Source organism: Protopterus annectens, chromosome 6.part1 (assembly GCF_019279795.1).
Source record: "Protopterus annectens isolate FY-2018-M chromosome 6.part1, PAN1.0, whole genome shotgun sequence".
Classification (NCBI taxonomy): Eukaryota; Metazoa; Chordata; order Ceratodontiformes; family Protopteridae; genus Protopterus; species Protopterus annectens.
The window spans coordinates 528014977-528038530 of record NC_056738.1 but is presented as its reverse complement, the minus strand read 5'-3'; the positions used below and the strand labels follow the sequence as shown (position 1 = coordinate 528038530).

Genomic DNA, 23554 nt, shown 5'->3' with positions numbered 1-23554 from the left:
GACCTTACTGGATCAGATGAGACTTTAGAGAACAAGGGGCTCTGAGGAGATACTGGACCTTTGCATTTCCAGTTCCCAGGTAGCAAAGCATTCCCTCCATTGTGGGTATGTTACTATTGAAGCTGACTGCAGGGTTGTAGCTAAAGCTCGGTCATTAGGAGACGCACACTTCTGAGGGAACAGTCCCTCCCAGAGCACATCAAATCTAATGTGTTGGGCAAGGAATTCCTCTTTGACCCCAAAGCAGAAGCTGTGCTCAAAAAAATGGAAAACAAAAACAAATCTATGCAGACTGTTAAAGAATTCCTGCATGTGCAGCCCCACATTGTAGTAGAACCTATCCTTTTAACATTGGTCTTTTCCCTCCCAATCTGAAGCTAGAAAAAGGAGCCAGATGCAGCAGCAAAGACCCAGGTAATGGCACTCGGAAACCTCTAGGCCAGGGAGTTGTAGACCACGCCCCCTGGTAGGGAACAGTCATGACTCTTCCATGAGTTTACCCCTCCCTTACCCCCCATCCCCAGACTTGGAAGAAGGTTAGCATTATTCCAGAGAAATTGGTTCCTCATTACTTCAGACCAGTGGTTTCTAACAATTATTTCAAGAGGCTACAAGCTCAAATTCAAGCAGCTTTTGAAGCCATCAGGCTTCCCAGACATCCCCCAAACTAAAGGGTGGAGGCTGTTTCCCAGATGGGGATGCTATGTGCCCAGGGCTCAGTGGTAATGGTCCCAGAACACCAAAAAGGAAGAGGTTTCTACTGCAGACTTTTCCTGGTTCCCAGGAAGGAAGGCACATGGTGACAAGTACTGGATCTGTCTGCCCTACATGTCCCAAAATTTAAGATGTTAACCTTTTAAAAACTCTTGCCCTTGATTTCTCCAAATGCCTTTGTGGTTACCCTAGATCTAAAGGATGCATAAACCTGCATATTCTCATAGAGGAATCTCACAGACATTTTTTGCTCTTCAGAGCAGGTACTAGATACAATCAGTTTTGTGCTCTGCCCTTTGGCTTGTCTACTACTCCCAGGGCCTTCACAAAATGCTTAGCCCCTCTAATTGCTTTCTGCAGGACAAAGGGAAGCACATTTATCCTTATCTGGACAATTGCCTTAGAGGCTCCAAGCTTGACAAAGGTCAACTTGGACCTACTGTTCACCGAGAACCACCTAACCTCCTTGGGGTTCACCATAAATCATCAAAAATCTCAAACAACACCCACAACCAGAATTGTGTTTTTAGAGGCCGTACTGCATTCTGCACTCCAAAAGGGTTTCTTACCTGTTCGGAGAAGGTCACCTTTCTGACTCTGTACTTTCAAAAACTCATGGCCATGGACTTTGTCACAGCCAGAGAGTACCTCAGGGAACTTGAATACATGGCCTCTTGTATCCTAATAATTCCCCTGGCCAAGCTACACATGAGGAAACTCCAGTGGTACCTCAGAAATGTGTGATGCCACTATCCACAATTACTGTCAGTCAAGATCAAAATGATTCCTCACCTCAAGGAGGAATTTGCATTGTGGGCCATGGCTTGCTCCCTCAACCCAAGTCTCCCTTTTAAATCCACCCCCTCCCCAAGCTAACGCTGACCACAGATGTCTCAGAGGTAGCCTGAGGAGCACATTTCACCCACTTCCAGACGCAAGAGAAGTGGGACCACAACTTCAGAGACAAATCACATTAACGTAAAGGAACTTATGGCAGTCCACAAAAGGTCTATTAGCCTTCAGAGATATGAAAGCCATAGGTGCTTGTGGTGAAAATAGACAATACCACAGTCATGTGGTACATAAACAAGGAGGGGGTAACCCACTCTTGCCCTCTCTGCTGCCTAGCAGTGGAAGTTTGGCTAACAGCACACAACATGGGATTACACTTTTTGGCACAATCCTGCCAGGTGTGCACAACCAACTAGCAGACCACATCAGCAGAAGTTTGTCAGACTCCCATGAGTGGCAACTGCATTGGAAAGCTTTTCTTAGCATAGCCAAATAATGGGGAGTTCCTCAAATAGACCTATTTGTCACCAGGGAAAAATTCTCAGTTGAAAAGGTTCTGCTCCAGGGACAAAATAAAATCAGCCTGGAAGACATGTTTTCTCATTCCCATGAGCAGGTCTCTTTCTGTGCCTTCCCTCCAATCCCTCTGATCCCTAGTGTGCTCTTGAAGATATGGGAAGAGGGGCCAAGGGGGTGACTTTTATAGCCCCAGACTGGATCAGGCAGCATTGGTACCCTGTACTGCTCAGTTTAACTAGCACAAAACCATGGTAGCTAATGCAGAGATTCAACCTTCTGACACATAACAAGGGAAACATTGTGTACCCCATCCTGCGGACTCTCTCCAATTATCAGCTTGAAGGGTACGTTGACATCTTGTAGGGATCCTGTCCTAGACAAATAGGTTCAGGACATCCTAAGAGAGGTCAAAAGACCTAGCACCAGAAAGTCCTATTCAGCTAAATGGAAAGGATTTTCCCTTTGCTGAGGGCAACATGCTCAAGATCTCTGTCATCCTGTCCTATCTGGCAAATTTGTTTGACAATGGCCTGTCTTACTCCTCCATAAAAATTCATGCCTTGGCTATCTCAGCCCACATTCTTTCCCAACCCTATCTTTTCTCACCCTCTGAAGCAGTTTCTTGGAGGGGTGATCCACATCAGGCCACCCAGTGGTCTCTTGCTCCACCCTTGGACCTTAATTTTGTTCTGGAAAAACTCACCATTCCACCTTTTGAGCCAGCTGCTTCTGCTGACTTGGTATTTTTGACATAGAGGATTGCCTTCTTGTTGGTTATCACTTCTGCTAGAAGGGTTTATGAACTGCAAGCAGTACCCATGACAGTGGAACCTTTCCTCATCTTCCATTTAGAGTCTCTCTCAGGACTAATCCCCCTCCTTTATGCCCAAGGTGGTGACGGACACCTCCTTAAATCAAGCCATTCATCAGCCTACCTTCTTCCCCAAACCTCAAAACAAAGCGGGAAGAATTCTTCATTTCTTGGATGTGCATAGGCATCTCCTTTACTGTCTTGACAGAACTAAGACTTTGAGAAAATTAGACCAGCTGTTTTTGGCGTTCACTAACAGGTCTGAAGAGAAACCAGTTTCCAAACAGCCCATTTCTAAATGGAGCTCTCACTGTATCTCCTTTTGTTACAATCAGCACGGTAAGAAATTACTCGATACTGTCAGGACTTGCTCTACTAGGCAGCTGCTGCTTCTACTGCCATCCTAAAATGGGTACCCACCAAGGACATCCTGGAGGCTGCTACCTCGTCTTCCATGCATACCTTTACCAAACATTACCATTTATCAACCTTCTCCAAGTCCAGGGCAGTATTTGTCACTGCTGTCCTTGGGGCATCCTTTTCTCACCTTAATTTTCCTTCCTTTTCCACTTTGGGAATCATCCCAAAAGTCAGGACTGCAACATTGAAACATGCAGAACATAGTACAGTTTTGTACACTTTCCATAAATATTGATGTTAAAGTGTATATACTGTTGCAGTATTCTTTCCTTCCGTCCTTCCTCCATAGCCTACAGGGTAGGCTTGGACAACTAATTCTGTAGTCAAGGGGTCTCTCCTCTTGCCTATTTCCTTGCTTCCAGTAGCATTTTGAGGCACTCCTACCTTCAGGGGGCAAGAAAAAAACTGAGCTCATGACATCAACTAACTCCCCTTATACCCAAAAGTCAGGACTGCAACAGTGAATACACTCGAACATCTACATCTATGGTAAGTGTACATAACTATACTTTTCTGGTCTAGAAGTCCTGTAATACTAGCAACTACAATAAGGAAAGAGCTGTCTGAGCAGTCAGCTTCTGTCTATCCTTCCAACGGGTATCTAGTGCCATGGACAGAATGGTTAAGCAGGTATATACCTCAAGGTCCTTTGCCCTGAGAGTGTAAAATTGCCATCCATATGAAAAGCTTCGAGAGATATAACACCAGATAAGACTCACCCTCTATGAAGATGCTGCTCTTGCATCCAGATCCAGGAAACAGTTGGAAACTACCTTGAGCACACTGTTAAATATCATCAACTTTTTCATGTAGCTGTTGCTTAACATAGCCAATGGAGTGACTGGGGTGGCAGGTATGGGCATTACAATGAGATGCCAAGTCTGACTGCAGTTGTGAGACTTTGTGGGCAACTTTAAAATGTCTTTTACCAGTGCCTTCTTTGATGGCATATCTTTGTTTGGTCCATCTGTGAAACAGAAGCTGTTGAAGTGCGAGTAGAAAGACAAGATGCTACCTGCTGTAGGCATCAAATCAGAGATCCCTCAAAAGTCTTTTAACTACAAATCAGAAGAGGTCCAAAAACCTATGCTTTAGAAAATCTTGGCAGTGGAGGTGAGAGTGGCCTTTTCAGTAGTTGTAGACTTGTCTGCAAAACCAGGGATCTAGGGGTCCTTTCTCAGAAAGACAATACCATCTTCCCTGAAGAGCTGCCTGACTGCTTCACAGTTTACTTTATATAATATATATATATATATATATATATATATATATATATATATATATATATATATATATATATTGTAGATAGTGCCCGGGTTGGGCTTAGTTGTTTGTGAATCTTTTTACTGTTTTTTTCTCAGTATGTCAGAGGATAGGGAGAAATCCCATCCCAAATCGGGTTTTAAAAAATGCCCAGATTGTGGGCAGAAAATGTCCATCACTGACGGACATATTCAATGTGTCTACTGCTTGGGGGCCAAGCACCTCCAAGACACCTGTAGCATTTGTCACTCCTTCTCTTCAAGAGTACTCTTGGAGAGAAGGACGAAACTTATAGACAGAGGATTGCTACAGCAATCTTTTTCAGAGGTTTTGAATAGCCATGAAGGTGCTAGTACGTCTTCCAAATCTTCAAAATCCAAGTCTTTAGATAAGGTATCCAAAAAGGCTAAAATTTCAGAAGGAGGATCATCGGTTCCACAGTCATCGGAGCTGAGTGTACCTTTGATTCGGAGCCAGCTTTCGGTATTGGAGCCTGTCTCCGAAGTTCCTTCTTCACCTCTGCTCCAGTCAGCACCTTCAGTGCATTCAGCTAAGTCTTCAGTCAGCCTTTTGGATTTGGACATGGATCGGCTAGTGCAGAATCTTTTACAGGCACCAGGACTTGCCAAATTGTTGTCGGCCCCGACCAGCTTCTCGGTGCCGAAGACCATGGAACCGAACTTGTCTACTTCTCCTCAGGGCCATACTGGACTCTCGGAGCTGAGGGAAATCGAACCGATGGTGGTTGGACCCTTGGAACCGATATCTGCTCCGGGGTTATCGGCTCCATCTACGTGGATGTCCTCTGTGCCGACCAAGGGCTCTAGGAGCCGACGCTTTCCAGTCAGGTCCGGGGAGGATAGTCGCACCGACTTGTCGGTGCCGACTCTCCCTCTCGGGGCTTCGGCTCGGATGAGCTCAGCTCCTACCTCAGGCTCGGAGCCCAGGGTTTTGGTGCAGGAGGATCGGACAGTACTCTCGAGTCCGTCCACTCCTCCTCGTCTGAGCCATGGTTCCTTTGATGCTGTGAGGAGAGAGTTGTCTCCAAAGACAATATCAGCCTCGGTTCAGCTTTCCCTCTCCCCTCAAGCTCCTGTGTCTACTTCTGCATCTACCGACCCCTTTAAGCGTAGAGACCCTGAGCCTCAAGTACCCCCACAGGGTGCCCCCTGCTCTTCTGAGACCTCCCCAGACCCTCCCACTGAGGAGGTGCCCAGAAAGAGATTGTGCAAGAGGAGGCACTTAGACTCCCCACAGGAGTCTTTGACATCTGACACAGACTTAGATGAGTCAGAAGGGTCCCCTCGGTCCCTCTCTGAGGATATCTCTTTTGCAGAGATACTAGAGATCATTAGTCAGAGGGGCGACTGGCACTCCAAGACCCCTACTGAGGATGAGTCTGTGCTCTTGAAGGCTTTTGGGTCTCAAACTTCCACTTCTTGGGCGTCTCCGCCTTACAACGAGCTCATGGATCTGATCTCTCGTAAGGTGTGGGAGTCACCGGAGGCCATGGAACCTGTCCCTCGCAGACCTAATAAATTCATATCTGCCCCAGTCGGTAAACCTTTTTTGACAAAAGGAGTGCCTGTGGATGCCATGGTGGTGGCTGCAGCCACCAAAAAGGAAGTATCCGAGACATCCTCTTCTATCCATCCCCCTAACAGAGATTCTAGGGTTATGGATAGATATGGGAAGTGCATGTTTAGCTCATCGACTTTTTCTTTGCGATCACTGAACTACTTGACCCATTTTACAAGACTACAGAGAGATCTCCTGAAAGAGCTAGGAGATGCTCTCCAGAGTACAGTAGCTGCAGGAGTGGCCGACACAGTTAAAGCCCAGCTCGCTACCCTTAACTCAGTAGTCAACTCGTCCATGCGTCTCATATCTTATGCAGCTGATGGTTCGAGTAGAGCCGCTAGTTCGGGCATTGCTCTTCGCAGACAAGCCTGGATGCGTCTCTGTTCCTTTGCGGAACCCTTCAAGTTGTCTTTTATTAATACCCCATTTGATGGCTCATCACTGTTTGGGCCCAAAATAAAGGAAACCTTAACCAGGTGTGGACAGGAAGGCAAGTTTTGATCTGCCGTTGGGGTCCGCTTTTCCACTCCTACTCGGCCCTACCCCAAGGGCCCGGGGGGGGGGGGAGATGTGGTTCCGAAAAACTCAAGCAGCTTTTCACGACACACGTGGTGAAACTCCCTCTAGAGGCAAAGGAGGGGGTTATAACGGAAGATACCACCCCCGTGGCAGAGGGGGTCCACAGCAACAGGGTGACAGGAGTCAGTTCTCCGGTCAGTCCTACCAGCGCTCCTGAAAGGGGGCCCGACTGTTCGACTCTGGAGGCAGTCGGGGGTCGCTTGTCTTTGTACCCAGAAGCCTGGATAAACATAACATCGGATACTTTGGTACAAAGCATCATTTCCAGAGGATATTTCATACCGTTCTTTACCCCTCCCATTCCTATCAAAAAAATCCCAGATGTTCCACCCAATCTCAGGGAACAGGCAATCGTAGAGGTCCACATATTGCTAGAAAAAAAGAGTCATCCAACCAGTCCCAGCAGACCAAGTCGGATTCGGAACTTAAGATTCTTTTTGGTACCAAAGAAAACAGGGGACTGGAGACCTATCTTGGACCTCAACAGACTTAACAAGTTCATAAAGAAAGAGAGGTTCCGAATGGACACGCTTCAGTCCATTCTTCCGTTTTTAGGGAAAGGAGATTGGATGTGCTCCATTGATCTCTAGTGCAATCACATAAAGATGGACAGACGCTCCAGAGATCATCTGCGCTTCCGGCTGGGAGCCAATTATTACCAGTTTCGAGCCCTGCCCTTTGGTCTCACTTCAGCTCCCAGAGTGTTCACTAAATGCATGGCAGTGGTCACGGCTCACCTGAGGCGTCTAGGGTTCCAGGTGTTTCCATACTTAGACGATTGGCTCCTCACCGCTACCACCAGGCATTAATTGACTTGGGCAACACAATACATTCTGACACTCTGCCATCAATTAGGCATTACGATCAACTTCAAAAAGTCTGCCTTATCGCCATCTCAGCATACCGGTTTTATAGGAGCAGAGTTAGATACCTCAACCACCACTCTACGTCTCCATGTCGAAAGAGTCTCTCTTCTTCGCCAAAACGTCAGCTCACTGGTGTCAAAGAACAAAGCTACAGCTGCGGAGGTATTGAAAATACTAGGTTTAATGGTGGCAGCAATCCTTGCTATACCACTCGCAAGGATGCATATGCGAATCCTTCAATGGCTTCTTTTCACTCAAACTCTCGAAAGACTAAAAACCACAAATTAAACCGTTACCACAGGTTGGACGAAGCAAGTAGAAGCCAACTGTTACCAGAGTCCGTTACAAAAAAGTATGTCCACTAAGGTAGTTCCTCACAAATTAAACCGTTACCACAGGTTGGACGAAGCAAGTAGAAGCCAACTGTTACCAGAGTCCGTTACAAAAAAGTATGTCCACTAAGGTAGTTCCTCTTCTTTTCACTCAGTGGTCTTACCAGAAACTACCAATGCACCACATGATTCTTATCACGGATTCTTGCAGGAGAGACCTTCGGTGGTGGTTGACGTCTCTTCATGTTGCAGTCAGGAGACCCTTTGCCCCCCCCCTCCCCAGTAGCCACTGTGACCACAGACACTTCCCTGATAGGGTGGGGGGGCATTTTCAGGGAAAGACTGCCCAAGGCACATGGACAAATCAAGAATCACATCTGCACATCAATGTTCTAGAGCTGAGAGCAGTATTTCTGGCGTTGCAGTACTTTCAAGACTCTCTTCCTCTAGGGACTATTGCAATTCAGACCGACAACATGTCAGTAGTATGGTACTTGAACAAGCAGGGTGGAACCAAGTCTTCCCCCCTTTGTCGAGAAGCCCTCTGGGTTTGGCAATGGGCTGTGTCATCCCAGCGTTTTCTGTTAGCAACGCACATTCCGGGGAAATCCAACGTCACAGCAGACAAGCTACTCCCTCACGGGTGGTCTCTCAATCAACAGGTTGCGGATTTGATTTTCCGCAAATGGGGCCAGCCTTGCTGCGACCTTTTTGCCAGCCACATCAATGCAAAATGCAGAAGCTACTTTGCCCTGATACTCCCTCCCGGTCATCTCCCAAGAGATGCACTTTTACACGATTGGCCCTCGGGTCTCCTTTATGCATTTCCACCCTTCCCATTATTTCCCAGATTTCTACAGAAAGCAAACTCGCTGGGAAGGAAGGTTATACTCATAGCCCCCTACTGGCCTCAACAGATTTGGTTTCCGTTTCTTCACCATCATCTGTTGGAGGATCCATGAATCCTGGTCCCAGTTCCGGACCTTCTGATGCACCCGTCAGGGGACCTTCATCCTTCTCTACAGTCCCTGAAACTGACTGCTTGGCTAATCCACTTCCCCTAATTGCCAGGCTTCATTCAATTTCAGAAGATACAAGACAGATTCTCTTATCCTCTCACAAGCCATCTACCAGGAAATTATATGGCAGCAAATGGAAAAGGTTCTCAATTTGGGCCAACCTGCAGAACATTGACCTTTTTCGAGCTCTGCTATCTTTGATCTTGGAATTTTTGACAAAAATTTTTAAGAAAGGGGCAGCAGCTGCTACAGTTCGAGTTCAGTTAGCTGCTATCTCAAATTTTCACCTTGGTCTTGATGACTCAAATATTGTGAGCCATAAATTGTCTAAAACCTTCCTTAAAGGCGTTCTTCATATGAGACCTTCAATCAAAATTCCCTTTTCTGCCTGGAATTTAAACCTTATGCTGTCTCAAATTATTCTTCCTCCCTTTGAACCAGTGTTTTCTTGTGCTTTAAAATTCTTATCGTGGAAAACAATTTTTTCTTGTAGCCATTACGTCTGCCCGCAGAGTGTCAGAACTTCAAGCATTATCCATCAGACCACCCTACATGGTCTTCCATGTTGATAGAGTATCTCTCAGAACGAACCCCTCTTTTTTACCTAAAGTCTGTTCTGAGTCAAACATCAATCAGGTCATTGAACTACCAGTGTTCTTCCCCAACCACTCTAACAACTTAGAATATATGCTGCACAAACTTGATGTTCACAGACAGCACAGATTTTATCTTGACAGAACTAAGGATATTAGAAAATCAGATCAACTTTTTGTAGCCTTCTCAGAAGCAAGAAAAGGCAATCCAGTGGCTAAAACAACTTTTATCTAAATGGTTATCTGATTGTATATCCTTTGTTTATGAAAATGTGAACATGCCTTTAACGCACAAACCAAAAGCTCATTCTACCAGAGCTGTCTCTACCTCTTCTGCTTTTCAAGCTAAATTGCCCCTTGACGATATTTGCGCTGCAGCCACTTAGTCTAACCCTCATACCTTTATCTCACATTACAAAGTAGATAAGGCTTCTAGGGACAGGTCTTCCTTTGGTTCTACAGTACTGAAGAACATACTCCCATGAGCCACCCAGGGTTGAGGGTGCTAGGGACGCTACCCATCAGTGAGAATAATCGGCGAGATTAACAACTTCACATATAGAAGTTATGTACTTACCATAACGTTCCATGTGAGTTGTTTATCTCGCCTTTATTCTCACACTCCTCCCTCCTTCCCCCTCCTGGCTGACAGTTGAGAGTATGTATAGGTTGTGTGTGTATATATATATATATATATATATATATATATATATATATATATGTATAGACTATTATTCGCAGCAAACAAGATCTGAGGTAATTCTAGCAGTGCATGGTGGGATAAGGGGTTGGTCTCGAGCTACTGGCAAACATTGAGCTTTCTATCGGCCGTGTTGGAGCCGAGGATCGGCTCCAACCCATCAGTGAGAATAAAGGCGAGATAAACAACTCACATGGAAAGTTATGATAAGTACATAACTTCTATTTATAGCCCATGTACACCTCACAGAGATTCAAGTTTTTCCCTGTTTAGATGATTGGCTTCTCACTGCTACAATGTGAAAATCTCTTCTAGAAGCCAGAATTTTTTTCTTCAGCTCTGCTTATTTTTAGGTATCGCTTTAAATTATGAAAAATGCAGTTTTCAACCCACTCACGAAATTTTATTTATTGGATGCCATCTAGACACCATGAGGTATATAGTCAATCTTACACTGGGTAGAAGTCAAACTGTCAGAAATTCTCTTTAGACTGTTCACGATCACCCATCACCACATGTGACCTTGATTTGAAGAGTTTTAGCGTTGATGGCCACCATCATTGTCATAGTACCGTTTGCCTGTGTGTCCACATGTGTATTCTCCACTGGTTTCTCAGAGTCCAGTGGTCTCAGTTCTCAAATAATTCCACTGCTGCAGTTGTGATCACTCAGCTGTGCAGAATTCCCTTAAAGTGATGGCTGTTGTTAAACAAGATTGCCAAAGGAATACCCTATCTTATCACTCATCCCAGTGCAACAGTCTCCATCTCTGGGATTGGAAAAGGCATTTCGAGGGGAGGATGATCCAGGGAAGGTGGAAACAGACAGAGGCCAGCTGTCACATTGGTATACTGGAGATGAGAGTGGTCCTCCTAGTGTTGCAGGGATTTCTGAGCCTTCTACTTCCATGCATGGTTGCTATACAAATAAGAAAACGTCTATAGTCTGGTATCCCACCAAGCAAGCAGAACAACATTCTTTGCCCAGAGGCTGTGAGGGTTTGGCAACGGGCAACTGCATTGCGTCATTTTCTGATTGTAACACTATATAAGTCACTTACTAGATCACGCATTTAGTACTTCTGGGAAGGTCCGGCTGTCTAGCAGACAGACTCAGTAGACCCCTCTTGATGCTTCACAAGTGGTCTCTCAATATTATGGTAGTGCATCAAATATTCAGTCATTGAGGTCAATCTTTCTGCAATCTGTTTGTGTCTTCAGCCAACGCCAAATGTAGTAGCCACCTTGCCCTCATCCCTGTGGAGGGGCAGTTCACAAAAGATGCTCTAGTTAGTGGCCTTCCAGACTTCTGTATACCTTCCCACCTCTTCCCTTGATGTCAGATCTTTACAGAAAGCCTCACCATAGAAAGGAAAAGCAATTCTCATTGCCCTTTTTTTTTGGCCAAGTCAAACCTGGATTCCCTTAAAACCTCACTTGACAGAGGTCCCTTGGCTTCTTGATCAACTTCCAAATCTTCTATCTCACCCATCCAGTGTGATAGAGAATCTTGTATCTCCCCCATCTAGACAGCTTCACCCAGAGTTACCCAGTCTCAAGTACTGCATGGTTTCTCCAGTTCCATTAATGGTCAAAGATCTTTCTTTAGCATCTACTATCATTCACATTCTTTAAGAGTCAAATACAGGATCCACTCACAAGGTGTACAGGAGTAAGTGGAAGCAGTTCTCAACATGCACATCCAGTGAAGGACTTTTGACCAATACTGCACTTCATTTCCAGAAATTCAACAGTTTCTTGTGCATTTATTTAACTCTTGCTCAAGTTACTCTTCCAGTAAGCTTCAGTTAGTCTCAGTATCCAGTTATCACAGTGGTTTTGAACCACATTCCTAGCATCCAGTAGACTATGTAAGGCTTATTAAAACCAGTTATAGAGATGGCACCTCCATGCAATCTTAATTTTGTCTTTGAAACCTTAACAAAAAGACATTTTGACCCAGCATCTTCTGTGTAGCTGAAGTCCCTGTCTTGGAAAACCTTATTTTTCTGGTAGCAATTACTACTACTAAAAGAATTTCTGAATTGCTTGCTTTATCATCTACTCTTTTTTTAGTTACTATTCTATTCCATAAGGACAGGGTATCTTATGGAATAATCTTCCTTCCATTCCCAAAGTTACTTCAAACTCTAATTGGAATCATCCTGTTCATTTGCCAGTGTTTTATTTTTCCCCCAAGTCATCGTAGTAAAGCAGAGTTTACTCTTCATACTATAGATATTCACAGGCAACTAAGATTTTATTTCTACAGAACCAAATTGCTTACTGAATTATTTGTCTCCTTTGCAACCAACAGCCTAGGAAAGAAAAAGTTTCATTGTGTAGATATTTTTTTATTTTACCCTTTGTTGACCAGGTTAGTCCCACTAGGTTAGTAGCCTTTTTTCAGGGAAGACAGAGATATTATTTATATTACTATGGGAAATTTCGCTAGGTCATGAGGAACAAACTTCTACTCTTTTTGATAGCTGCCATGTAATCTTTTACATTCACCTGAGCTACCACCAACTAAAGCAAATGGGGCCTCTGTTTAATCCTCCTCCAAAACACAGCACACACAGGAGTGCAGAACTCCTTATGCTGCACTTAATTGTCAGCAGTTGATCTAGGACTAGAACCCATAGCCTTCTACATTGAAGGTAAGTGTGCTTTCTGTTGCCCCACTGACACTTTCAAGAGTGACTGCATTGCTTTTGTTTATATGTCTCATAACCAGTCCTTGTCTGTTACACTAAAGGCTCATTCAGCCAGATCACTTGTTATATCTTCAACCTTTTTCAGGAATTCCTCTGTGAATGAGACCTGTACTGCTGCAGCAATTTGTCTGCATTGCACACTATTGCCAAACACTGCAAGTTGGATGTAATATCCAGCTGTAGGCCTTCCTTTGGAGTTACAGTCTTTAAGTGTATCCTTTCATGATATCTCCCAGGGTGTTGGATAGCTTTAGGATTCTGATCCATAAGTCCTATCAGATGGTCTGGATAATTAGGCTGCAGTAGTATATGTGTTTACCATAACATTGGATTTTTTCATCCAGGTTTGTCCAATGTGTTCTCTCTGTCATCCATCATCCCCCTTCCAAGTTGTCATTTTTTGAACACATGAAGGGTGGCCTAAACCTCTTTGGCATTATCAGTTGCCTCTTTATGTTACAGGGTTCAGTAAAGGCAACTGTCCTTTCTGGGGAGTTTACAGCATTTGGGAATTATGGGAGGGAAAAAGTTTAAAGGAGCACCAGTGATGCCGGATCAGAGACTTGGGAAGTATAATTACTTTAAGATGTTAGCAAGAAAGGGAATTTGTAAGTGGTTTGTGACTCCATAGTAAGGACAACAAAAGACTTGATATCTAGTTCCTTCTGGAGCATAATTAACCCATCATGTTAATTATCGTGTCCAGTTTTATAGCCTGTATCTCTGCAAGAATATAGGAAGTGGGCTGTCCTCTGGATAGCAGTAAAAATGTTACAGATGTTGCTAACAGTTGCTCATGATACAATCCTTAGCCACCTCATTTATAAACAACCTCCTAGTCTTAAGAGACTGAGGATTTGTCTTGTGTACACAATGAAAATGAGGGACACCAAAATGATATCTGACCACCTCATAATTTATGGTTGACACTTGTCTTTATAGCTATTAAGAATGAGGGACATGCATTGGTTTTGCTTCTGGGAGAGGACTGTTAAAATGATATGAAAGTGCATTGTGGATTTTGAATAGTTATAGGCACTGGAATCCTATATAGAATGAGCATAAAGGGCTCTTAGTTGAAAAGGTAAGAGTAGCTGCCGTTTACTTATAGTTAAAGTGAAACTGTAGCAGGGAGGAATTGGAGACATTGGGTTAGCCAGTTGTTCATTTCGCTCAGAAATACAGAGGAGGGAAAGGTGGATTTGACTATTTAATGAAAGCAGTGTAACACTTTTTACAGTACTTTTTTTTTTTTTTTTTTTTTTTAATCTTGCAGCGGATCCATTTGAAATGATGCTGAAATCACTGCTTGGATACCAAACGGGGCCCAGTGGAGATGCAGCAGAGAGTCACATCAGAAGGAAAATGTATGAAAATGGGATCACCGAGACACTGCAGTCTAATTTTGGTCTCATACTGAAGGTATGATTGAGTTTGCTTACATATATACTGAAGGTATGATTGAGTTTGCTTACATATATACTGAAGGTATGATTGAGTTTGCTTTAAATATATATATATATATATATATATATATATATATATATATATAGTTTTTTATGGGGGGAGGGCAGTCTTCAAGACAAATGTTGCCTCATGGACATAAAATACTATAGGCAATGAGGGTGGCATTTCTTCCTGTATAACCTGCAGTGCTTTGGAGTCGAACTTGTATGCAGGATACTGGATATGTGGGTGGGCATTGTGTTGAATACAGTGTTGAATGTTTTGATAAATCTGAAATACTTTTCAGGATGTTGCCGTGCTGCATATGCCAGGGGGATTGCCAGATGTACCTTTAGTGGAAATGTTCATGACCGAAGCCTTAGCCACCTCGTATTTTGAACAGCTTCCTAGTCTGTGCTGTGTACAACATTGTGCAAGGAGACTGAACTCCTGCCACTTCGACACTGGGTTATGGCTTTCACAGAAGAAAACAATTTGACCTTTTTGGACTCTACCTTTTCTGTCCTTCACCTGTTTGAAGAAGATGTCCACCAGCACCTTGAAAATATAGATGAACAAGGCAGGGCCCTCTCCACTGGAGGTATCAGGATCCATCATTTACAGAGGGCTTTTTCTTAAACTCAGAGGAGACTGTTTTGGATGTGGTTGTGGCATGACACACAGCAGAAACCGTGATAGAAGGCTGCCATGAGCAAGCAAGTAACCAGGATAACTTCCAGCAAGGTGCCAAAGGTCATGCTCCCCTGTGTTCACCAGGAGACTGCAGTCTGCGTATATATAGGCAGTGGTAGTTGTGGAGCCTATCCTGATTGTCCCAGTCTGAAACCACTAGGGCATTGAATTTCTCTCCACTTTTCCTTTTGGAAACAAATAATCATGGGGAAGCGGTGAGGAGCATAATATCTACAGTTCATTATCTCTCTTGTCCCATGTATTCCTCAATCTTTTCCAGAACATCCCATCCCATTTGAAATATGTAGAAAGAAAAGAGATGTTCATCATATTAAACATAAGGCTGTTTGAATGGAAAACCAAAAGTCCCACCTTAGAAGGTTCTACCTTACCAGAAAGGCTTAGGATAATCCAGATTCTTTTTGGTGCTTCCAAAAAGAAAAAGACACTGTCGCTCCTCCCTTTCTAACATAAATGACAAGCAGGCGGGGTACTGTGTTTAGATGCTTTAATACATAGAAACACATCGGAATGGATAGCAGCGTCATAAAATGTAAACAAAGCGATTAACAGATCTTATTTACATACATGCTTACATCTCAACCGCTTACTACAAAATGGCAGTCAGGCTGACGTGCTCAGTATTTATACACTTGTCGAAGGCCTTGGATAGCTTCTTAAAGGTACATACACACAGAATGATCTTCATCCTTCCTCTTAAAAAGCTTGCCCTTAACAAAAAACAACATTAGAGTTAGACATGCATTATTATCGACATTAGAAACAAACACAATGTTCATGTCCAAGTTGCCATGTATCTATTACATGGTCTGGAGATATGACCAAATCTAGTAACATAACAATCTGGACTATATTTAGCAATAGGGCCAGTCTTTGGTGAATAACTCGTATCGGGAACTTCTGGATTTGTCACAGAAATGGGAATATTCTGTGGAACCTGAACACTGGACAACTCACTCTGAGCTGCAGTCTTTCTCACAGGGTATGTGCTGTGGTATAGGCTCGGACACTGCGTCATATGTATCCGATTACACCTAAACTGTGCTCCTTGTGATTCCACAATGTACAGTCTCGGCTCTGGGCAAATATTCTTCATGACTCCAGTCCGATCATAGCCTTTGGACATTTGCATCCTTACCACTTCTCCTACTTGTAATGGATTGAGCAGTTTGTTAGTCTTATCATATTAGGACTTGGGTTAATCGCTTCTTCAGCAGATTGGTTTTCAGTGACATTTTGTTCTTTACGCATGGAACCAACAACTGACTACTGATTGGTAACGTGTTTCTGGTTTGTCAGGACAGAAGTCTCTGAGTAGGTGAAACAAGATGTTTATCATGAGGAATGTTTGTGAGATTCAAGAGATTCAGGAAAGCGTCACTATTATCTCGTTTTGACTTCTCTAGTAGCTGTTTTGCACTTTGAACTGCACGTTCTGCCAGACCATTTGACTGCGGATACTCTAGGCTACTCGTGACGTGAATAAAGTCCCATTCTTCAGCAAATCTTTTGAACTGTTGGCTTATAATTTGTGTGCCTTTTTCAGAAATAACTTTGTGTAGATTACCTGGTCCGCAAAATGACACTTCATCTTAGTGATGACAGTACTGGATGCTAGGTTAGGAAGTAGGTCAATCTCGAACCAGTTTGAGTAAGAGTCTACTAACACCAAATAATGTTGGCCATTCCACTCAAAAATGTCAGTGGCTACTGTCTACCAAGGTAGTTCAGGAATCTGGTTTAGCTGAAGTGGTTCCTTCTTTTGATGTGGCTTAGTACTGCTACACACAGAACAAGATGAAAGTGCTGCCTCAGTATCTTGTGACATAGCCAAAATACTAGTCCTTTCGCCCCTCTTGTGGTAGAGTTTGTTCCTGGTTAACCATGATGCAAGTTAGTAATGTACTCTTGTTGCAAGGACCTTGGAACAATTACTTTTGGACCTTTCATAATGATGCCATTGTCAGACAAAATCTCATCTCTGTATGGAAAATAAAGATGCATTCTTGAGGTAAACTAGATTACTTTGATGGCCATCCTTGATTGATAAAGTGGTTGAGCCTCTGTAAAACTGGATCTGTGATCTCTCAGTTGATCAAGACGTGTGGAAGAAAAAATTTTCACTTCCATGACTTTAAAATCAAGGCTCTCATTCTCGTGCTGTTCAGTGGTGTTTTTTGGCGATCTGGATAATGTATCCGCAAGATAAAAAGTTTGTCTTTCTTGTAGACAACAGTGAAATTATAATTTTGCAGTGTCAACATCATGTATTGCAATCTGGCTGGAGCTGAATGCCAAGGCTTTCTCAGGATAGTGACTAGAGGTTGGTGGTCTATTTCAATCTGGATAGGTCTACCATAAACATAATCATGGAATTTTGAACATGCAAACACAATTGCCAAAAGCTCTTTCTCGATCTGAGCATACTGCATTTTAGTTTGGTTAAGAGTTCTTGATGCATAGGCAACACATTGACCCCCTTGTGGAATGACTGCACCTAGACTAAATTTTGAAGCATCACATGAAAGAGTAACTGGTTTGTGAATATCATAGTATCCGAGTGTCAGTGGACTAGCAGTTCTGTGTTTCAGGACATCAAATGCTCTTTGGTGCTGCTCTAACAAAACCAGGGTACATCTGTGCATGTCAGCTCTCTAAGTGGTGCTGAAAGTTAGCTCGAGTTTGGAATGAACTTGCCTGGATAGTTAACCATGCCAAAAAAAAAATTGTAGGGCTTGAATACTGTTTGGACCTGGCATCTCGAGAGTGGCTGTTTGTTTATAAGGGTCTGGTCGTAGGCCTGAACTAGTAAATAAATGACCAACATAAGTGACCTCTTTTAGCCTGAATTTGCATTTCTGTGGATTGAGCTTAAGATTCACTTGATGTGCTCTTTCCAGAACTTTTCTGAGGTTTCTGTCATGCTCAGCTTCACCATGATCTCCAACTAGTATGTCATCTACTGTAATAGCACAAGGATACCTAGAAAATAGTTGCTCCATGGCATGTTGAAAGACTTCACTTGCAGAATTTATCCCAAGTGGCATTCTCAAAAATATGTACCTTCCAGAGTACTGAAAGTAGTGAGCAATGAGGATTTCTTGTCAAGCTGAATTTGTCAAAAAGAACTCTGCATACAAGACAGAAAAAAATAGTGGCATTTGACATCAGAGCAGCGACTTCTTCGACTGTGGGCATTGGATGATGAGGTCTTTTTAGTGCCTTGTTCAAATCTCATGGATCATTACATATTCTGATGTCATCTGAGTTATCACCGTGGAAGATACCCATTCAGTAGGTACATGTACTGGACAAATCGCATCTTTTTGCACCATTTTATTTAACTCAACTTTGACTCTGTCCTGCATGGCTGCATGGCTGTTGGAACTGTTAGAGCAAGCCTGATAACTAGACTGACATCTGGCTCTAACTTCATGGAGTACACTACTGGAAGCTTCCCTAATTTGTCTTCGAAAAGAACAGCATAGGTAGAAAAAATATACTGGGCAAAATTGGAGTAGTAATGTTTTAAGTTAACTTGATGGACTTCCTTATTAAATGAAAGTAGTCCTATTTTCAAACTGTCTGTGAGCCCTAATAATTACTGGACGTGCCTCTTGACCACATAAAATAACAAGTTTTGTAACCTCTCCCAGCAGAGTAACATGAAAGCACAGTCTGAATTTCTTCACCACCATAAGCAACAAGCTTCGCACACTTTGCCAAATCCAAGCCTCTCACCATGGCACCCTCTAGCAAATGTTTCTGCTGACATAACATTGCCCTTGGAACCTGTGCCAACTTTGAGCTCTATGAGTTTTCTATTTATCCGAACAGTGTGACCTTCCTTTCCTGTGTGACCTTTTACTTATTGTTTTAGTTTCTTAGTTGGGATATTTTGTAGACACCCTAATGTTATGGATATCAGTTGGATACGACAACCCTGTGTTTCCAAAAGACAAACATTCCTCTTATGCTGTGCTGATGATGCCATAAGAAGCCAGAAACATGCTTGTCCACAGCTAGAGGGTTTGGCTTTATTGGCCTGAAAGTGTCCATAAATAGTCTTGAAAGTAAAAGAAAAAGTCATAGGCATTCAGAATTGCCATTTAGTTGAAACACCTTATATTGTTAAAGGGTAATTTGCATATATCCCATATTGCCTCTGATACAAGAGGTTTAAGGTATCACATAGTGGAAAGTCTGGCTTTGCTAGATTTTTCTTTTTGTGTTTTTTTAAGTAATTGGTTTTCCTGTGTGACTTTTTTACTCATTGTTTTAATTTATCAGAACAGTAGAAATTACCTCATTCTTTGCCCTTAAATCTACTGCATTAACTGTTTCATAAAGCACTGACACACAGTCAACATAAAGAGTAGGGTTGCAGCTTTCTAATTTATCAACTCATTTCTTGAAATGCTCCCTTTTAATAAAAGAATGTGAGGCTTTCAATTTACAAAACCTTTTGAAATTGTTCCGTTTATTGCATTTGTAGCACTGTTGACCAAAAGCTAAACATTTTTCCCTTTAAGATTCATGATTTCCACCACAGTTACGACAGTTGGCAATGAAACTGGGTGGGGGCCCATGCTTTGAGTTTGTTGACTCACTCTTATGGTTCACTGAGATTGTGCGAACTCTGGAATTTGCTGGAAAGCTCTGGGGTTTACCAGTGGGTGCTGCAGGGGCTACAGTTGCTGCCATGTGCCTAGGCCTGTTTTTTTAACCACATGTTCCATACTATCAACATGAGCTCTAGAAGTTACTGGAAGCATACATCTCTCATTTGTAAGCATTTGTGTGTGCTTTTCTGCAAGATCCTATATCTGACAAATCTTAATGGCCTTATTCAAAGTTAAATCACTGTCACAAAGTAAAATCTTTCTCAAAGCATCATCTTTAATACCACACACAAGTCTGTCTTATCAACTCATCCCTTAAATCACCAAATCTGCACATTTTAGCTGTATTCCTAAAGTCAGTTATATATGCTGCAAAAGTTTCCCAGGCTTTTGATCCCTTTTATAAAACAAGTGGCTTTCCATTGTAATGTTTGTCTGGGGTTTACACATTTCTCTAAATTTGTGTTTTAAGCACTCTGGGTCCTCCCTTGACTCAGCCAGTACAACAGTATGATGTTTTTTCCCCTCTCCTACTTGGATAGGAGGTGCATACACAAATTAATGCTCCCTTTCAATGGCCTCTGACCCAGCTAAATTAAGTAGAATAAATGCCTTTGTACAGTCATCTTTATCAGGAAATGCAGCCTGTATGAAAATATTGTACTCTTTCTCAAACACTCCAGTTCTCTTCAATATTATTGTTGAACACAAGTGTGCTGGGTTTTCTAAATCTATCTACCATGCTCACAAAATATGCACAAACACACTGAAAATATGGCCCTTGTGTTTATGTACAAACAAACTGTTCTGTGAGCTTGTAATAACATTCAAATGCACAATAAACTCTCTGAAATACTGTACTTTGCGAAATATGCTTTGAAATGGCTGTATTTTGTGAAATAACTTTACTGTAATACTGCACAAAAATGCAAACACTTTTTACACTTCAGATAACTCTGATATCTTTAATCATTATGAAAAATACACACTTAGCAAAAATGTGGTTGTTTCCTCTTCTTTGTTCATTTTATGCAATTCATTTTCCGTAGTAATTTTGAATATTTTTATAAATATCGGACATATCGGTTTATTTGAAAATCGCTTAGCGTGTTCTGTATGTCTCACTGCATGTTTTGCAAATAAGAAATTATTTGAGCATGTTTTAACATCTGAAATTTGTTTCTGATCTGTTTTGAGATTATGTGCAGTAGGGATCATCCACTCCTATATATTCCTCCAATACCAACTGGGTGCTTCTTGGACTAAAAATTGAAGAAATTGGAGCTCTTTCTGGCAACAAGTCGGTTTGGACATGCTTCCTTTTAACACCATGGCGTTTAGCCATGCCTCTTCTGATACCATGTCACTCGTCCCTCTCTGTCATGGATGACAAGCAGACAGGGTAGTTCGTTTAGATGCTTTAATAAATGGAAACACATCAGGATGAATAGCAGCATCATAAAATATAAACAAACTAATTAACAGCCAAACCTTACATGCATACATCTCAACAGTTTACTACAAAATGGCAGTCAGGCTTGCACGTGCTCAGTATTTATACATTTGTGCAAGCCCTTGGATAGCTAATTAAATGTAAATACACATTGATCTACAGACACCATACCAGTACTGAATCTCCGTGGAAAAAGAGGCCATTCAAATGGTCACACTGTTGCAGCCTGTCATTCCATGCATGTCAGAAGGAAATGGGATATGCTGCTTAGGTTTCCAGGACGCCTGCCTTCGTATAGTTACCTAGAATTCCAGAAGGTGCTTGTGTTTCAGGTTGGAATCCGTTAATATAAGTCTCTGACTTTACCATTCTGTCTCACATCTGCCCCAGGTGCTTTTTATCTCTCTGTATTTGTTGAGACTGTTAGTAATGAATTTGTCACCTTCTCTGTTGTATTGTTTGCTGCCTCCTAGAACCAGATAGTAGTTGTTTTACTATGTGTTGTGTAGCTGCAAGGTTTAAGAAGTGTCCTCTGTATGCTGAGTCACAAGTCACTCATTTTGCGTATGTCATTTGGCTGAGGGCATGACTGATGAATGCCACTAAACTAGTTCAGCCACCCACACATGGATACATCCTCACAGAACTCTTTTGCTCTGCTAAGCTAACTGGTGCTGTTACTTGTTTGTCTTCATTTTCGCAGCCAAAAGCTCTGGTTCCCTCTCGCACCTTCATTCTGACTGCTGATAGGACAGCCCTGTGGAGAGAAAACAGCAGTCAGAGTGAAGCTTTCTTCAGGACTTTCTTGCCGACTTTGAAGAAGCAGCTTAGAGGCTTTACAGGAGCAGCAACTTGGCAGCTTCGTTTCTGACAGACAAGTCAAAAGTGGAGGAACCCTTCCACACAAATTTATTGCCCTTTTAAAAAATGAATTCTGGGCTTTAAGCTGTATATTCCAGGTATTCTTTTGTATACTGGAAGTAATCCGCCAGGGACTGCTGTTTTTCACTAAGTAATGTGGGGGATATTTTTGTGAGAAAATGTACGGCTTGTGTAAACTTTGAATTATTTTTTTCTCAAAATTTAGAGTCAGTAAGTGTTTTGAATGGGCAGGGATCATTACTGGGTAAGCTGTTGCTTATGTACACTTTGTAATGGCATACTTGCCATTTCTTCTGCCAATCTACATTTCAGTGTGCTGCTTAAGCGTTACTGTAATAGGAGGACTGTGTATTTGAGTGCAAGTATGCTTTTTGTGAACACTTTTTGACATTTTGCCGTCTGACTGACTAGTTCCAGTTACGTGGACCACCTCGGTTACAACGTGGATTCTTACCCCGCTCCTACTCTTCTCTCTCTCATTGTAACTAGAAAGGAAAAAAAAACTTACCAAAAGAGATCGTCTGACACCATAGGCTCAGTCCATGCTTCTGTTAATATTGAATGAATCTGTGTTGGCCATTTTTCATTCTTCAGACCACTCACTTAACCTTTCCAGTTTCTTCTAGTGTAGTCCTTTCAGCCAGCATAAACCAGTATTCAGCCATGTCCTCTTTGGCTGTTGCAGTGTCTGTTCTGGGAATGGGAGAACCATCTTCTCTGGGTCAGGGAGACATTCTGGGAGATTGTAGCCGAGGAAGGAGACCTCCAGACTGGGCAGAAGTCTCTTCTCCAAGTTGGTCTTCATTTTACCTTTTTCTTGCAAAGAAAAACAAAAGGTTAAACTGTTCATCAGCAGATATGGTGTCTGTTAGAAAAAAATGATTTCTTACCTTAACTAAGCAATAATTACAGGCTGTTAATGCTGGTGCTCAGCAATCCTTACTGGAGAATAGTGTCAGTAGAGAAAGTTCTGAGGAAAATACCTCAAAGAATTCTGACATAGACAGAGATGGGGACAGATTTTCAAGCCCATTCCTCTGATTCAGAGGAAGCATGGTCCTCATAAACCACTTTGTACATTCCCCCTTTGGCAGCTGATTGTTTCAAACTCTTGGGTGCTAAAAGTGATTTCAGAGAACTACAGTTGGCCCTGGATACAAATATACCTCCTTTCAGTGGTGTTCTTCCCCATCCTGTGAACCAAACAAAGATGTCCTACCTTGATCACTGTTGCAGTATTCCTTACAATAGGGATATCCTGCTGAAAATAGCCATACTTCTGGCCAGCATACCAAAGCTTCCAAGTGCCATACATCAAACATATGTCCTGTGTTCAAGGTGCAAGTTACATAGGTGACATACAAGCAGCAAATCCCCAGAACTTTTTTGTTGTCAGTCCGAATGCAGAATTTTGAATTTGGTCTGAAGGTCATACAGTTTCTACAGTTCTCTGATCCTAGGGCAGATAAGTACACTTTTAGGGACTTTTCTTTAATTCTTTATTTTACTGTAGGTATATTATGTCATCCATA

General features: G+C 42.5%; 1 protein-coding gene across 1 annotated transcript in view; it reads left to right on the top strand.

Moving 5' to 3' along the window:
- LOC122805667 (cytochrome P450 20A1) overlaps nucleotides 1-23554 on the top strand; it is a 427110-nt gene that overhangs the window by 43467 nt on the left and 360089 nt on the right. The window contains exon 4 of the mRNA XM_044075991.1: nucleotides 14182-14327. Within this exon, the coding sequence (XP_043931926.1) occupies nucleotides 14182-14327 (146 nt within the window). The remainder of the gene's footprint in view (nucleotides 1-14181; nucleotides 14328-23554) is intronic.